Below are 18,845 nucleotides of genomic sequence, written 5' to 3'. Positions count from 1 at the left end.
TGGTACATATTTAACCACGGTTACAGGAAAGGTTTATAGATAATACTATCTATTAATTAGTAGTTAGTAGTTACTATTTTTTTATAATTAGTTATTTATTAATAATTGTAATTGTAATTAAAAATTTATTCAAATAATACTGAGATTTCTATGTTGTAGTTCGTCTTGTATACAGTAGTATTTAATTTTTTTTTCATTCTCCTGATAAAATATAAATTATTCAACCAAAGTTGATCTTATTATTACTTTAAATTCTTTATTTTTAGTTAATCAAAAGAAATAATTATTTTTTCATTAGAAAATATTGTTATTTTGGACTGAGTACAGTTGATCAATGGTCTGTATGGAAAACATTAAACGATTATGTTACGACAACAAAATTATACTAGCACCCATGGTCAGGATAAACACGCTACCAATGCGTTTATTGGCGTTGGATTATGGAGCAGATATCGTGTACACAGAAGAATTGATCGATCATAGGCTGATTAGATGTTATCGAAAAGTAAATGGTAATTTAAAAAATAAAATTGTTAATCACATGATAGACAATCAATATACCCATTTTAGAGACATTAGAAAGTGTTGATTTTATTGACAAAAGTGATGCCACTGTGGTTTTCCGCACTTGCTCACGTGAAAAACACAACGTTGTTCTTCAAATTGGCACCAGTGATCCTGAACGAGCAGCTAAGGCTGCACAAGTAGTGTAAGTACAATTTTGAGAACCATAAATGGTAAATTGAATTACTATTTTAATTATTATCATTAGAGAACAAGATGTAGCAGGGATTGACATAAATATGGGTTGTCCAAAAGACTTCTCACTTAAAGGAGGAATGGGAGCTGCTCTTTTGTTTCATCCTGACAAGGCATGTGCAATTCTTTCTGCAGTGGTTTCAGCTGTTAAAATACCAGTGACGTGCAAGATTCGCGTGTTACAAGATATTGATGATACAGTTGCTCTATGTAAGAAACTAGCTGCTACTGGAGTGGCTGCGATCTGTGTACATGGTCGTACCATTAATGAGAGACCAATGCATTCAAATAGAAATCATTTCATTAAAGCTATATCTGAAGCATTAGATATTCCAGTTATTGCAAAGTTAATAATGATATATATTATATATTAGTAATGTAAATATAATATTATGGGTTATATAACACAGGTTGTATCATGAGTAGAGCAAGGACTTTCAAAATTCTCAAAATTGATTAAAATAAAAATAAACTACAATTTATTATAGTATGAAACATGATTTACAGTGTCCACTTATTACTCGCATCAAGTACTTGAATTAGACACATCTAGATACATATTAGATAAAGTTTATGTTGCAGGTGCACTTTATAGTTATAATATACTGCAATCTAAATTACTTATAAATCATAAACATTTGGTTTCAATCAACTTTATGACAATCTCATTGGGTCAAAACATTTTTTACTTTAATATGTTGGAAATATTTGTCAAATTTTTCTACAAACTATCTATGTATGAACTAAATACTAAAATAGTAAGACACTTCGTACGACCTAAAAATGCAATTTATGCTCTAAAATCTAAAATCTAAAAATGTTGTAAATCATATTACATTTTTACTTACTTAACGTAATGGCTTAACTAGCTAGCAAAAATAATACAAATGCGCAAGTCCTTGCTCTAATTTTAATTGTTATTAGTTCAAGTACCTAACCCATTGCTTAGTTGGGGGTGGACCCTTCCGGCAGTTCAGTTGAAAACGCAAAAGTGGGCAAGGTTATTCAGAATAGAGTATAATATTTATTATTATATTTGTCAACTTATTAATTTTTATTTTCAATTTTCAGCCATAGTGTATATTTTTTGGTTTAGTCTCAGTTTGTTCGTTTTGTATACGAGTTGAATAGAACAGTAATTTATTTATTTCTTATAATTAATCTCGAATTATGCCAAAAATATGATCATCTAAGTCTGGAAAAGCTACAAAATATGTTTCATTCATGTAATCAAAATCATTAATTCATTTTTAAATATTGATAATAATAAATTTATATCAATGGATTTTTAATTTTTAAGATATTGTGTAGGTCAGGTCATGGGGGCATAATTTATAACATTGATTAAATATTTAATAAATAAATCACATTAGCGTATTACATATTTGGAGTTTTATAGCACATATTTTGATCATCTAAATTCGTGCCCTAGCTATTATTTTAAGGTGGTGGGTATATATGATAAGTGAGGGGGGTTGTAAGCATTCCAATAAGATGAAAACTTGAGGCACTTTTATTATGTATTTGTGATTTAAAAAAAAAAAATAAAATGTTTTTTGATGTGTTTTAATATTTTGTTGTAGTGGTGGGTCAAAAGAAATTAAAGTATTTGAAGATATAATAAAGTTCAAAAACATAACTGGTTGTTCAAGTGTTATGATAGCACGTACAGCTGAAAAAAATTGTTCTATATTCAAACGAGATGGAAAATTAGAATTATTTACTGTAATAAGAGATTACCTACGCCATGCTGTTGACTATGATAATGTTGCTCCAAATACAAAATACTGTATTCAAAATATGCTTCAAAATATTCAAGAAACGGAGCAGGGGAAACTTTTTCTGGAGTCTACATCCTTACAACAAATTTGGTTTGTAAAAAATAAGGTTCCCATTAGTAGCTTATACTTTATAGACTGTAATCAGTTTTGTCTAAATTTATTTATGTTTACTTGTTAAACAATCGTCCTTTAGATATATATCATATATGTGTTCAATTTAAATAAATGGCCATTCTATAATAATATAAAACTCCAACTTAACTTTTTCACTTGATTTTATGTGTATTGTTTTACATAGCCCACTCAAATCTTTAGTCTTTAAATTTTGATTTATTTTGACTTAACTGCTTATACAATGTTGTACTAATGTGAATCGATCCTAATAAATTAAAATAAATTAATAGGTATTTGTAAATTTATAGTTTTTATTTTTTAGTGACCTTTGGGAATTAGGTGATTACTGTCGTCAAAAACAAAAGAAAATGAACTATCTTCGTTTTGAAGAAAGAGATGTAGTGTATAATGACCAAAAACGAATAAAACTGAATTCTGCTGACGAAGAAGAATCAAATTATGGTAATAGTTTAAAATGTATGTATATACGATCATTATACCCAAGACCTGAAGACTTGCCAAAAACAAAACTGTTAAATTGGGCAAAAAAACACAATAAGCCATTACCAAAATATCATACAGAACAATTCGAAAAACTTTTCAAGAGTACAGTGACTTTTGACAATCAAAAATATTCATCGTCCTTTTGGTAAATACTAATTTGTGAATAAAGGGAGATTTGATAGTATATTAATTGTGCTTTTCAGGGAGAAAAATAAAAGATGGGCAGAGCAGGGTTCTGCTATTGTCTGCTTACATTTCTTGAAAGTGTATGACATTGACTATATGAAAATGAATGGAATACTTGGTTAATAAGATGTTGTTATTGAAATGAACTTTTCTTTTTGACTAAATAAAATTAATTTTATTATATTATGTATGTATTTTATTTTCAACATATTATATTTATTCTTCTGAATTATTGTATCTATTAAAACTATGTTAATTTTCTTTAAATTTGGATATGTATCGATGTGTCTATGTAGACACATAGTAAATAGATGTACTCTATCTTCAAAACTGAAGTAGATATCTATAGGTTGTACTTACAATAAACATTATGTTAAAATTGTAGACTTAAAAATAACAGACTGGTATTGAAGTTTGAAATGCTATCACATCTAAAACGAATTACAAGCCTGGACTAAAATAATAAATTTAAAAAAAATAGTTTTTGAGGAAATTGTCCTGACAACTGACTCAATTAGACCAATAATTAATACTTTACTTCATGTAAAAAATTAATGTCAATTTTTGTCTTGATTTTTCAAGAGTTACTAGATTTAAAAAACAAACTAAAAGTTCATAGGACAATTGTCCAGGAATATCACATTTTTAATTTCAAAAATCGCGAGAAATTAAATATTTAAAAAGGATTTGGTTAGGAATATACCTTTGGATGTTATCAATTTATTAAAATACAAAATGATCCACTTGATATAGGAAAAAAAATACAATTATAAAATGTATCTATTAAACTATTTAGATTTTAGGTACATAGTTGTCATTTATTAGCAGATAGGTTACTGGTAACTGGCTATTTCTTATTAGTGTTCTGTATGCTGTACATAAGTAACGTTTAATTTTCACACTCACAGGATAGGCGACCTGAGGTGAAAAAATATAAAATATAGCGCTATGTAGGTAACTTTGTTTTACGTATCTCATTTCATGGGAAAATTAGCGCCAATATACCTTGCTTTATGAATTAATTTGACCAAGATGGACAATTTGCCTATGGTGGATTGGAATAAGTATTAGATATTTTTAACTCTCTAAATTATCCTGATATCTCTAAGAACAATTTGACATTTTCATAAAAATTGGTTGATTACTTACTTACCTATATCTGGTATCTACAAACAAGCATTCAAGTATTCAATTCTCATATTTGTTTTAAGATAAAATGTATTTTTTTGAGGCCATAAATGTGATAATTTGATGCATGTAAGGAATGTAAATCAATTGAACCATTTATAAAAAAAAAAAAAATGTCTTCCATTACTGTAATCTAATCTGTAACCGAAGAATACATGAAATCAGAATCACAGAAAATGAAAATTATTTTGTAGCTAAAAATATATAAAATATTCAATTTTTATAGCTAAGGATTAAAAAGTGAAACAAATTTTCACTTAGGTACCTATGTATTTCACACTATAACCAAAAAATCTGAAAATTATATCAACACAGTATTAAACAAAAGTATTTGTATTTGTTCTTAAATACTTATTTCTTAAAAGTTATGAAAAGTGTAAGGCCTCGTTCACACGACGCCATGACACCAGTGTCGCGATATTCAACAAATTAGATAAACCGCACTAGGTGTCACGACACAATATCATTAGTGTCACCGTGTGAACGAGGCTTAAGTATTTTCTGAATAGATGTATTTGTATCTGTATTTAAATACATTTTAAAAGTATTTTTTACAAGACTCAACTGCTATTTTATATCATTATTTATTTTATATTCAATATGTTATTTACAGTCCTGTAAAGTATTTAAGTAAAAGTATTTGAGTAAAAGTATTCAAATACTTTTTTAAATATTGAATAACTTTTTAAATACTTTCAGCATGAAGTATTTTGAATAGTATTTTAAATACTTTTTTTTGTATTAAATACTTTTTAGTATTGAATACTTTGGTTTTTTATTTCGATCATTTTATTTTTATTATTAATTTTATTTACATTTTATTTTTGTCAACTACAATAATAGAATAATAGAATAATAGTTTTATTTAGTATTCTGTATTTCTGTGTTAGCTGAAGCCCGAAAGTTTGTGAAAACCAGATTTCTAAAAATAGTCATTGAATAACAATATTCCCTTTAAACTATAAGCTAACTATTAGACAACCTACTACCTATGTGTTTATATATATTACGATGGTTAGAAACCCACTTTAAAAACCAAAAGTATTTGAAAAGTATTCCAAATAATTTTTCAAAGTATTTGAGTAGTATTTGAAATACTATACAATTAAAGTATTTGAGTAGTATCTTAAATACTTAAAAAAAAAATGTATTTGAGTATTTACTCAAGTACTTTTTAAAAGTATTCTTTACAGGACTGACATTGTACTATATCGTAACACGTAGTAATACGACCATGGGTTTTGCGGTCGATACCGGACGAAGACGCAACGACCATGGTATATAATAATAGAATATATTATAATATACGACCGTCGTCTTCACAACGGGCCGAAAAAGGATCGCGGTCTGTTGTTGTAGACCGTGTGACCCGATATTATAATAATATAATAGTAGATACACTCCTGTATCGTAATGTGTATAGGAGTTTACAGATTAATGGTCAAATCGATCACACACTTTGTGGGTATAAAACCCGGGTTCAGAACCCTGCTGCAGGGGTATGTTAGATGGGAATATTTTAATAAGCCGATGGAAACTTTGAGTGTACGGATGAAAAAATTGTAGAAAACTATGAGGTCTGTCGTCACGATTTCTGTCGGAAAAACGTCGACAACGCGCAAAAAAATTGGTAGAACCCATACACAGTGCGTATAGGACTGGGTGGTGTTTTCAGTATACCACTATACCAGTAATTACGTACCTACCTATATGTGGTATTTTCGTTAATGATTACCGCGTTACCGAAATTACCATACACATGTTCGTCGTCAATTTAAAGGGTACCGGTCCGTATTGTATTGGGAAAAATCTATTTTTGGTGTTGTGCTTAATCCACGTACGGACATAAATGATCCTACGTCTTAGGAAACTGAAATGAGGTGTACGATGCAAAAGGTTAAAAATATCTGATTTAGAACTGTGAGCGGTGTCATTTGGGTTGAGGAAATAATTCGGACCAAAAAATGTATAGTTCATTCGGGCAGTGGCGTATTTTTTGGGGGAGAGGGGTGTCCACGGTGTCTGGACACTCCCCCCCCCAAACAAACAAAAAAAAAATTCAATCTTTAATTGAATTTTGTAGATGTTTTTTAGATTCTGAGTGGAACGATGAATGTATTGATTTTACAATGATGTGTGTTTTTTTATTTTTTTTTTAATTTTTTAATTTTTTAATTTTTTTTAAAATTTTTTTTGTGTCTGTGTACACGATAAGTAGTCGAAATAATGCTACGATTTTCAACTTCAGTATCTTGTTCGATCAGAAAGTGAATCAGAAAGTTTAAACAAAAAAAACCAATAATTTTTTAGTTTAAAAAATGGTATATTTGACACTCTAAATTCGTGTTTTATCCCACTGTGCGCCACTTCGATAATAAATAAAGATTGATTACATTTAGCTGAAACGATTAAATGATAAGGAACATTTTTGGTCTTTATAAGTAAAGGTAATATCTAATATGGATGTACCTACTCCAATACGCTAATATAATTATCAAATCTAATATAATATCTAATATTATAGCCTATAGATATGTGTAGCGTAAAATTCTCCTAGACCGGACCCACAATATTTACAATTTAAAAAACTTAAACAAGGCATAAATTAAACGACGTAGAATGGGTAAGGAGTGCAAAGAGTCAAAATAAATTATATTATAATATTGCACAGTAGGATACATATTAATTTTAATTATACTGAATAACATATATTTATTTATTTGATTTATACGGACACAATGTCAAATTTACAATACATAATAACGATAATTATATTTGATGGTTTATACATTTTAAATAATTCAATATAATGGTACAGCAATTAATGCAATGAATGTGATGATATAATGAAACAAGCATTTATATTTTTATAGGAAAAATTTAAATTAATAACATATTTTGTTTAAAATGATTTTTATGAGACATTATGGTATGAAATGTAGGTATTATGAGACATTATGGTATGAAATGTAGGTATTATGAGACATTATGGTATGAAATGTAGGTATTATGATGTATTATGATATAATATGATATGATATGATATATTATGACCTGATGAAAATATTAGGCGCAACAAAATAGACGTCTCAGGAACCGTTTCGTCCTTTTCCATGTCGACTTTTTTGGTTTAGGCCGTTCAGACACGGCCTTTTTTTCCGGCTCAGCTTCAACAGTTAGCCGGTCTTGAGGTACGTCTAATTGAAAACTTTGTACCAATATTTGTTCATCAGTAGCCAACTGCAGGGGGGACTCGTCGGGTGGGGGAGATGTGGACCCTGTACTGTCCGGCGGTGAAATTTCCGACGGTAGACAATCCGGCGGTGAAAACGCCGACGGTGAAAAACCGGGCTTAATAACTTCAACCGAATCACCGGAAGACTGTAATTTCATTCCAGCATCACCTGACGCGGTTTGTGCTGGTGGGCCAGCCAACTGATCGCATGGTTCCGACGTCATGCCCGATGTATTTTCAACTAACTCAGCGGACGGCATAAGTACTTCCACTTCAGTCAAAATTGCCGACGGTAGAAACTCCGGCGGAGAAATTTCCGACGGTAGAAAACCGGGCTTAATAACTTCAACCGAATCACCGGAAGACTGTAATTTCATTCCAGCATCACCTGACGCGGTTTGTGCTGGTGGGCCAGCCAACTGATCACATGGTTCCGACGTCATGCCCGATGTATTTTCAACTAACTCAGAGGACGGCATAATAGTATTTCCACTTCAGTCGTCTCCATGTCAGCTTTAGTGGTGTTTGACATATTATTATTCTTCGAGATAATTATTAATTTGTACAATAACAACAACAAAAAGTCTGTTATAACAATTATTAATTAATATTGCGATGAATATAATATGCGTGGCGCAGAGCAGTACTTTATTCAAAAGATTCCGGCAATATAATGAACTATGACAAAAAATATTTATTCTAAACGGTATAGTTGTCCATAGCAACAATATTTTTAAATCTTTCGTCTCGAGAATAACATAAATATTATAGTTCATCAATTATTATCATTAAAATCAAATTTAAAAATAAAAATTATGCCGATAAATTAAGCAAGTTAAGAATAAGGTTGAGTGTGCTTATAAATTACCGGTTTCTAAACGCGTATTTAAAATACAGCCCAATAAGCTATGTAATTCCATATTACATTATGTTAAATATAAATAAAATTTGGTAACCTTTGTGTTTTGGTACTTATTTGTTTAATATTGGCTAGAATGAATATACTATAGCCGTTGTAAATAGCTGTATGTGATGTGCAATATTGTTATGTACAAACAATCGTAACTGTGGACAAAAAATATACTCGTATACCGCAACAATTTTAACTATTTACCGGTAACCAACGGACCACTCGTTTTTATTATGACATTACGGGAAAACAAAATAAAAGAGAAAGCAAAACATACAATATGTTTATTGGATATGTGCGAGGGAGTGGCGCGGGCTAGCTAGTGTATATATAGGACCCATCGGATTGGGGGTCCTGCGATTGTTCTCGCAAACATTATAATATTTTAATTCCGATGGCAGCCGGCTTTTGCCCAACCCGTCGCCGTAGTGCGATATACATAATAATATGTGCACATTATGCTATGCAGTATATACACACACACACACACACACACACACACACACACCCTGTCCGCCGATTAGCACGCGGGCAAAAGGCCGGTGCAGGTGAGGGAAATGGGTATTATTATTTCGTCGTCGTCGTCGTCGTCGTCGTCGTCGTTGTTGTGATACCCGCTGACACGAAAGCTGAGGCACCCCCATTGACTGCAGATGGACCCCCTGACGATGATCGACTAGGTCGAATCCATCAAAAAAATAAAAAAACCATATCCGCGCAATGCTCGCTCGTAGGTAGGTACGATATTCCAAAAATAAAAGAAAGAAAATATCTCGTTCGGATCGACAACGAAATAATAAACGAGCGGGTCACGCTGCAGCCCATTATTATTACTATACAATGCACGTCTATATTATTATTATCGTTGTATTGTATTTATTTTATTTGTAATCCGTTCGCGGTATACCCATCGCGGTATACTATACGCTCGGCGACGACAATAATCCATCAACGTGGTATGTATCATTAGAGCGCATGCGAGTTATGACACCCTCTCTTCATTTTACGACCGTGTTTATAAACACTCTGTATAGTAATATATTTGGGTAAGCTCGCCCCCGGTGGTGCACCAGTGTGTACAATAATATAATATTATATTATTTGCGTGCGTTGTAGCCTATCAATAACGATTGCATAATATTATAAAATTACGCGCTTGGTATAATAATTTGGGCCCTAACTTTTGTGTACCTACGTTTATATTATCTACTAAGAGCTGCTACTAAATGTGGTTGCTCTCCCCTCTCGTGTGTCTTTAAGTATATTATATTTGTTTCTGTTGGTTATTCATATAATTTATCTGTCATACTACTATTATTATTAATTACAAGTTTAAAATATAAGATTGTAAATAATAAATATTCTTTTAAATTAAAAATAAAACAATATATATGTATATAATATTATTGTGCTTGGATCGCCGAAGACATTATAATTATATATATGGTAAAAATGGTGGAGGGGATGTCTCCTGAACGTAAAAAAGTAGGATTAAACCTACCGTTTTACTATAAATATAGGGCCTTATAGGATCTAATTTGTTAATGATTTAATACCTATATATTATGTCACTTTATTATTTTGGCTATAAACAGTTAGATAACTACGTGCTAAATATGCAGTACATAATAGTAAAAGTTATTCATCGGATGACATTATATATCTAATCGATGTGAGTTGCTGCAGTATCGTGGTACATCCACAGATCTAATGATAATAAAACTATAGCATATGTGAGTACCTACCTATAGTAGGCTTATTATATGGGTGTATCATAAACTCACTGTGATAGGTATCAAGATAAAAGGTAAAAAGGCCACAATGATTTTAATGTAGGTCACTATAATATCTCAGCACTTATTAAGCTCATAGTTACTACCATATTATATTATTATATTTTAACATTTTATACGTATCATCATACGAAAACGGCCACTGGCAACGATAGGGTTATTAAAGCGCGAGTCTGTTTGTGTGTGTGTGTGTGTCTGCGTGTGTCTGTGTGAGAGAGCCCGCGTGCGTGTGTGTGTATATGTTTTTTTTTTTTTGTTCTTATTGGTCCGCCAAAGGTGTGAATGGTTGCATATCCTTCCTAATCCTTTGCTGAATAATTATTCTCAATGCCAATATTGCCTCTCGTGTTCCCATATTTTTTCTGAAGCCAAATTGGACAATATTACAAGACAATTCTACAATGCCTGAGAACTTTTCCTCTGAAATCATTTTTCCGATATAATACACCGCATCAACCTCCTCCCACCCTAAATATTACGTATCAGGCAGTAGATTCACTTAACTATACAGTTCAGTGAGTACATTAGTTGAAAAGAATTATATTTAAAATGGCAACTAAAATTTAAGTATAATTTTCAAATTTAATAGAATTGTAGAAAATTTGAAAAACAGGCAACGGGCTCACAAATGAAAGTGGATAGGTACCTACCGCCTCCAGTAGTCTTAATTTTTTGTCTTCTATACCTACAGCTATTATAATAGCCGTCTACTGTTATATATAGGTACCCTCCCACCGCTCACTATTCACATAAATACTTTATAATAGTTTATATTAAATTAAATTAGATCTGCTTTTACCTACATGTTATAACAGGTTTAACGTTTAATTTATTTACACAATTACACGTTTGTTATTCAATATACAGTATACAATAACGTATTATACATATATATGGCTATTCCGACTTGCCCTACTCTAAAAGTCCAAAATCCGAAGCATAAATGTATAATACTTTATGCTATATAAAAAAAATACCATGTGCTCGTATGAGTAGTATGAAATAAAAAGCTGTCTACTGCAGAGTACAGATTACAATTAAATTTTTATTACATTATTATTTATTATTCTTACTGTCAGTAATAATATCATTATAATAGGTACCTACCTATATAATATATTATAGTTTTATATAATAAATAACGTATTGTACATTAATATTATAATGACTTTAAACAGTAGATAACAACCATTTAGTATATTTCAAGTCCGGTACAAGAGATAAAATCAGTCCAACTTCCATATTTAATATTATTGTAATATTAGATTATTACCTAGGCATTGAATGGGTAGGTATTTACATTCGTATTGTTTAGAGAGAAGCAAAATCCTTTATTAATTTAGTGTATTCAAAAATAATTAAGCTGCAACTTTGAATTTTTTTTACAACTTTCTTGTCAAATGTCAAATAAGAAAACTAATTATTGTTCATTCAGCTGTGAAACATTCAAATATGAATTGGATATCTGTCTGCTTATTGTGCTCACTAATCAATCCTGCTTTTTTGGATACTCAAAAACCAGTAAGTTTTAAGTACTATTACCCACTATAGTCACTACTTAGATTTTGAAATGCCTATTATATATTTTGAGGTGCCTAGTCTGCGAAGTGTGGACTGTGGTAGGTACTAGTAGATATTTCATATATTTGTGAATCAAAGTTCTAGATTTGAACAACTTATGTATTTGTCATTGAAGAAAAGGAACAACAAATAAATTATATAGTATAAAAAGAGTTGACATTTTTCCTAATTCTTAGTTGAGAATACTCTTAATGTATTATCATGTAATAATACTTAAAATTATAATATTATATTTGGTGTAATGTTACTTATACATCTTATAGTTATGCAATAAGTACATTTGTAAAATTTAAATTTAAATTTATGATGTTTACAAATAATAGTTAATTTAATGATATAAACATTTTTTACTATTATTATTAATATAGATATGTTCCAATGAGTTTATAAAGTATTATATACATTTTTTATTTTTATAAAATATACCTAACATACAGGTTCCAGATAAACCGATTGATTGTGATTTATTTTTATTTTTTTTAGACTTTTACCATTGACTATGAAAATAATGAATTTCTCAAAGACGGCAAAGTATTCCGATATGTTTCTGGTTCATTGCACTATTTCCGAATCCCTCAACTTTATTGGAAAGATAGAATTCAAAAAATGAAAGCTGCTGGATTGAACACCATAACAACGTGAGCAACTAATACCATTGAGTTTATACTATACAATATATATTCAATGCTAATATCCATACTATTTATTAATATTATTATTACTACTATGTTTTTGATAAATATCTCATTGCAACTCATCAATGTCATCGAATCTAGGTACCAAAAAAATGTTTAATATCAGTAGCCAGTAACTACTTTTTTAAAAATTTTATGAAACTGGGAAAATAAATCAATTGTATCTTTATAGTCACAACTCACAACTATACACTAATTAGCATAATTATTTTATTTTTTATTTTATTTATTCTTCAAGAAGATAATGGGCCCCATTGAACATGTTCGTGTGGGGGCCCATGAGTTCACAATTTGAAATATAAATACATTAAATAGTTCTTATAAATTAAATATTTACAATTTGTAACACTTATACATTTCTCACATACCTAACTATAATGTTAATAATTAATTTGTTTAATAATGGTTTTATACAGTTATGTAGAATGGAGTTTACATGAACCATTTCCTGGAGTGTATGATTTTGAAGGGATTGCTGATTTGGAGTATTTTATTGAATTAATCAAAAATGAAAACATGTATCTAATTTTGCGACCAGGACCATATATATGCGCTGAACGAGATTTTGTAAGTACCTATAATTTAAAATATATTTTCCTTCATTTAATATTTTAGGTAGGTTTGATAAGATTTACAATATAGGCCAATCAATTTTTATTATTTCTAGGGTGGATTTCCATATTGGTTATTAAACGTGACGCCTAAAAGGAGCTTGCGGACTAACAACTCAAGTATGATGCAAGAAGCATGGGTATTCGTTTAGTATGTGACCTACCGTATTGGGTATTCATTTAGTATGGGGCCTAGGGAGCGATAATTAATTTAAAAACACTCAAATTAAAAATCATAAAATTATGTTAATAATATTTTAATTAATAAATTAGTAATACAAATATAAAATAATACTGGATTACATTTAGGTAACAATGTCAAAATCAATCAAACAAAATATCAGTAACCGTCACATACTAAACTCGATTTTCAATCGGTAGGTCACATACTAAACAAATACCGAAGCATGTTATAATACTAAGAAAATAACTATAAAAAAGGTGGGCAAGTGGATGTCGCTCTGCTGTACAGTAGGTTATAAGTGGGTCACTGTATAATGGATGGTATTAAATTTGAATTCAATGATATAATATCATTGTATAAGAAAAATGATTCTGAGCGGAGACAGTATGTCAGTCTAGGTATAAGACATATTATATACTTATCTATGGTATTAAAAAAAAAATAATTGACCTAAAGTAGGTACCTATAATAAATTCCAAATTAATCATATCACAATATCCATTAGGTAACGCGTCAAACCTCAACAACAAACCGTGGTACTATCATAGATATATAATGGTATACTTTAGAAGTTTCAAGTACCCACGAATAATATTATACAATCACAACAAAACAACTAAAATAGTTATTCTAGGTTTTTAATATGTGATTTTGTCCAAATTTGAGCTTAAAATGACTATAAAAATAAATTGTGTTTATGTATTTTTTAGATTTTTTGGTAACAGAATTAACTACTTACGCGGAATCTTGTTTTAAATTTTCAATATTTTGTCAATTTTTGAACTTTAAATGCTTATAAAAAAAAACTGTGACTAAGGATTTTTAATATTTTTCATCCGCTTTTGAAACAATATACTAGGAGCCTTTTATTAAATTTTCAAGCCTTTTTAATCAACAAATAAAATTTTATTGATATTTTTAGAAAAAAAACTAAAAAAAAAATGAAAACTGATAATGTCCGTAAAGAGCTCAAAATATTTTGAAAATGTTATGGCGTATAGAAAATGCCAATATTAGCATTCAGTCAAAATTTCATGTATCTACGGTCATTTTTTTTAAAGTTACACCAAAAACCAAATTCAATTTTGTAAAAAATCGACTTTGCGTAAAAATTCCCGTGTTTCCTTAATTTTTCTTGTCGCTTTTGAAAATTACTGGGAATTTTAAATTTTGACCTCCCCAATGCACCAACGATATTCACTTTCCAATCGAACAAAATACTGAAGTTGAAAATCGAAGCATTATTTCGACTACTTATCATGTACACAGACACAAAAAAAAAACACACATCATTGTAAAATCAATACATTCATCGTTCCACTCAGAATCTAAAATGTATTGGAACTGATTTAAGAAATATGAGAATCATCTGCAGGTACTTAATACTGATCTAGTGATCTGTATAAGGTATAAAATATTCCGTCTAATGAATTAAACTTATTTTTTCAATCAATTCTCGTATTCCTGTTCAATGTTCATATAATTTAAATAGGTATTGCTAAGTATTTGGCTAGATTCTTACAAGGGTACTAAAGTTGTCACCGGATAATTTAAAAAACTCCATAAATCAAACTAAAAGTTAGGTCCCCTGAGAAAGCCTCTATAATTAGAAGAAAATAGATGTATTTCTGTCTCCTCAATAATTCAAAATGTCTATCGGTGGTTTTCGACTCTAATCTAATAATTATAACAAAATAAACCTCTGAATAGTTAAACAGTTGGTGAAATTGAATAAAACATAGTTAGTCTAAATAATATGGGTCCCGTAAAGTACAAGTATTTGTCACTTACCGATAAAAAAAAAGTGAATCCGCCAGTTGAAGCTAGTGAAGAAAAAGAAGTTGCCATTCATTTTTTTATCTATGCTTTCAACTATACAATAACAAAAGGATCATCATACTACTTTGACTTATATTACTCACATTACTTTAATAATACATATTAATAAACATCAAAATAAATTAAACATTAAATACAATGTATGTTCTTATGTAAGTAACACAATTTTCATTACCAAACACTTGGTTAATCACACACCTCTATAAATCAAATTTTTAGCTTGGTCCTCTGAATTTCGAATTTTTGAGTGACCACTACTGTATTTTTAAAAATATTTTTTTCTCTGTTTATAATATGTACCTAAGTAATAATAATAATAAGTAATAACTTCATACAATAATAAGAACATTTTTACACTTTTCCAAATAAATAAGACAAATTGATTGTTTTAAAATCATTATGATGATTAAAAATAAAAAATGTTGAATTTTATAAAAATCATTAAAATATATGAATGTACTCAGAATATTGATGAAATAAATAAAAAGGAATATTATAGTTTCATGGTGTGCAAGCAAAAAGAAATAAGTAAAAAGTCACTACTTTTTAGGAAACAAAAAACTGGTCTCTTTTCTGTATTAACTGTAATGAATTTTCCATTGTTTGCAGCTAATATATGATCAGAAATAATACAACAATCATTTATATTTTGTTAACAATATTGATTTATTCCCATTTACCAACATCAAATATTTTGTCGTACCTCTAACAAGTGAGTACTTTATTTTCAGGTTATAAAAAATATGTTTCGAAATGGTTTAGTGTGCTTATGCCAATAATTCAACCTCATTTATATGGAAATGGAGGAAATATAATTTTGGTCCAGGTGAGAAAAAATGCTTCTTGTAGGTATGCTATATGTTCAATTTTGAGACATTTGGTTCCAATTTAATTTATAACACATTTCATTAGGTAGAAAATGAGTATGGAAGTTATTATGCCTGTGATTCTGAGTATAAATTATGGATACGTGATTTATTTAGGAGTTATGTAGAAAATAAGGCTGTGCTTTTTACGATTGATGGATGTGGTCAGTCATACTTTGACTGTGGAGTTATTCCAGAAGTATATGCAACTGTAGATTTCGGAATTTCATCAAATGGTTAGTATTTATAAAATGTCTTAGTAGATTATTGGGTGTGTGAAGAAATTTAAAAATGTCATCAAAACACTGAGAAATGTGCCAATTTTATAATGTATTCAATTTATTTCAGATTTGAATTATAGTTTATTTCTATATGTTTGTTCTAGCTTCCCAATGTTTTGACTTCATGAGAAAGGTTCAAAAAGGAGGTCCACTAGTAAACTCTGAGTTCTATCCCGGCTGGTTAACTCATTGGCAAGAATCAGAATCTATAGTAAACACCACCGATGTTGTAAAACAAATGAAAGTAATGTTGGCAATGAATGCTTCGTTTAGCTTTTATATGTTTCACGGAGGTACAAATTTTGGATTTACATCGGGAGCGAATACAAATGACACCAAAGAAAGTATTGGATACTTACCGCAGTTGACCTCATACGATTATAATGCTCCATTGGATGAAGCTGGAGACCCTACTGAAAAGTATTTCAAAATTAAACAGACACTTGAAGAAGCTGTGAGTTTAATAACAGTTAAATATCCAATATACATATACAGTATATCAATTAATTATTTTTAAGAAATATGCTGTGACAAACGAGATATCACCAAATCCCGCACCTAAAGGTGCCTATGGAAAATTCTATTTAAGACCTTTGGTTAGCATATTTGAAAAGGTTGCTCAACGTATTAAACCAGTGATCAGTAATGTTCCTTTACCATTTGAGGACTTAGATATTAACACTGGTTTTGTTATGTATGAAACAACATTAACAGATGATCAAAAGAATGTTGAAAATCCAGTAAACCTAACTGTGAACACTGTTAGAGATCGAGCAATCATTTACCTGGATCAAGTAGAGTTACATTGCAGTTATAATTTTGGAAACATTAGTGTTAAACATTTTTTTTTTAGGTACAAGTGGGTACTATGAATCGATTAAAAGCTAATACTACAATAAGCTTAAACATTAACCGTACTGTTCAAAACCTAAGCATTTTAATTGAGAATCAGGGAAGGATTAATTTTGGAGACTTTATTGAAGATAGGAAGGTAATAATAGCTGATAATAAATTATTTTATTTATGGTCTGAGACTGAAATAGTATAATATAATGGTTACCAGTTTTCATAGAAGTTAATATTTGATAAATTGTATGCAGACTGGTGAGTGGTGACATTACCTTTTGAGCACGGTTGTAGATATAGAAAACTAGAAAAGGTATATCTTAAATCGTGCTTTTGAGAAACAAAAGTTGTAGTATTTACAATCAATAAATCAGATTGTATTATATTTATTTTAACTACCAACTGAGTATAATTACTGAATTAAAATATTGTATGTAAAATAATATTAATTATATTTTCTAGGGAATTTTTGATCAAGTGATTCTCGGAAACAAAATATTGAGCCCTTGGAAAATGACTGCATATCCTCTGAATGATACATCATGGATTTCTTCAATCAAATCAGTTGAAAATGTCAATAGTGTTAAATTACCAGCATTTTTTAAGACACAGTTTACATTACCAGTAAACTATACAAAATGTTTAGACACTTATTTGGACACTTCAGGATGGACAAAGGTGTGTTCTTATAAGTTAATACTGTTAAGTCAACTTTTATCCACATATTTACAATTTAATAATCAATATTAAATATTTACAGGGTGTAGTGTTTTTAAACAATGTAAACCTTGGTCGGTATTGGCCACTTGGTGGACCTCAAGTTACACTTTATGTGCCAGCTCCTTTTTTAAAACCATCACCTTATGTCAATACACTAGTGATATTGGAACTTGAAGGTACATCTCAAGATTTGTCTGTGAAATTTGTGGATAAACCTATTCTTAATGGTCCTATAATGACATAGATGAACTGTATGTTATATAATTAATTAAGAAAAAAATATATATATATATAAATGTTTGATTAATTTTATTTTATCATATAATAATTATTGTGATTTTAAACTCGTTTCATTCAATAAAACCGTCCATTGACAAGCAATAATTCACAGTTCATAACATTGACTAGATAGGGCCCAGCAAGGGTACATAAATCAGAAAATTAAAACATATTGTATATAGCGGTGCAATCTAGGCATCTTGCGACAGAAGTGAGTGGATGTTGCAGTATGGTCTTTACGCTTAAAGTTTCAAAATGAGTACCTACATAGGTATTTTGTTGTTTTTTTTAAGTTTTTATTTACATAATTTTTTCTATTGGTAGGACTGATTCCATTACCTCATACCAGATGACGAGATTACCCAGCTGAACCTTCGAAAATTTGGATGTAATTCACTAAACTGTGTACAAATAAATTTAATAATTATAAAGCTCTTAGTATAATGTTTCGAAGGCAGATGAAAAAAATTAAA

The 18,845-nt window shown here is 29.7% G+C and overlaps 2 protein-coding genes across 3 annotated transcripts; both read left to right on the top strand.

Moving 5' to 3' along the window:
* Positions 1-65: 65 nt before the first annotated feature.
* LOC100160203 (tRNA-dihydrouridine(20) synthase [NAD(P)+]-like) lies at positions 66-3,530 on the top strand. 2 transcript variants are annotated; one of them, XM_001952052.5, is made up of 6 exons: positions 66-512; positions 571-709; positions 773-1,105; positions 2,343-2,630; positions 2,977-3,303; positions 3,362-3,530. In XM_001952052.5, exons 1-6 carry the CDS (start codon positions 335-337, stop codon positions 3,465-3,467), a joined length of 1,371 nt encoding a protein of 456 aa, XP_001952087.1. In that variant the 5' UTR covers positions 66-334; the 3' UTR covers positions 3,468-3,530. The 2 variants fall into 2 exon arrangements, with proteins under 2 accessions (XP_001952087.1, XP_008182107.1); XM_008183885.3 differs by having other exon boundaries at positions 358-505.
* An 8,201-nt stretch (positions 3,531-11,731) lies between these two features.
* Positions 11,732-18,401, top strand: LOC100169081 (beta-galactosidase). Its single transcript, XM_001952098.5, has 11 exons — positions 11,732-11,991; positions 12,535-12,689; positions 13,163-13,313; positions 13,414-13,477; positions 16,112-16,206; positions 16,293-16,482; positions 16,632-16,981; positions 17,046-17,321; positions 17,381-17,518; positions 17,836-18,051; positions 18,134-18,401. Exons 1-11 carry the CDS (start codon positions 11,923-11,925, stop codon positions 18,335-18,337), a joined length of 1,908 nt encoding a protein of 635 aa, XP_001952133.1. The 5' UTR covers positions 11,732-11,922; the 3' UTR covers positions 18,338-18,401.
* The last annotated feature ends 444 nt before the right edge of the window (positions 18,402-18,845 follow it).

This window comes from Acyrthosiphon pisum, chromosome A3 (assembly GCF_005508785.2).
Source record: "Acyrthosiphon pisum isolate AL4f chromosome A3, pea_aphid_22Mar2018_4r6ur, whole genome shotgun sequence".
Classification (NCBI taxonomy): domain Eukaryota; kingdom Metazoa; phylum Arthropoda; class Insecta; order Hemiptera; family Aphididae; genus Acyrthosiphon; species Acyrthosiphon pisum.
The sequence above is the reverse complement of the archived record's forward strand: the minus strand, read 5'-3'. Positions and strand labels throughout refer to the sequence as shown.

What these genes read in the sequence shown, in the direction of transcription:
- LOC100160203 (XM_001952052.5), top strand. Translation starts at nt 335, where the DNA reads ATGGTCTGTATGGAAAACATTAAACGATTATGTTACGACAACAAAATT. An exon ending in ATGTTATCGAAAAGTAAATG is followed by an intron (nt 513 to 570) that starts GTAATTTAAAAA and finishes TACCCATTTTAG; the next exon opens with AGACATTAGAAAGTGTTGAT. An exon ending in AAATATTCATCGTCCTTTTG is followed by an intron (nt 3,304 to 3,361) that starts GTAAATACTAAT and finishes TGTGCTTTTCAG; the next exon opens with GGAGAAAAATAAAAGATGGG.
- LOC100169081 (XM_001952098.5), top strand. Translation starts at nt 11,923, where the DNA reads ATGAATTGGATATCTGTCTGCTTATTGTGCTCACTAATCAATCCTGCT. An exon ending in GAAATATAATTTTGGTCCAG is followed by an intron (nt 16,207 to 16,292) that starts GTGAGAAAAAAT and finishes ACATTTCATTAG; the next exon opens with GTAGAAAATGAGTATGGAAG. An exon ending in ACTTTATTGAAGATAGGAAG is followed by an intron (nt 17,519 to 17,835) that starts GTAATAATAGCT and finishes TATATTTTCTAG; the next exon opens with GGAATTTTTGATCAAGTGAT.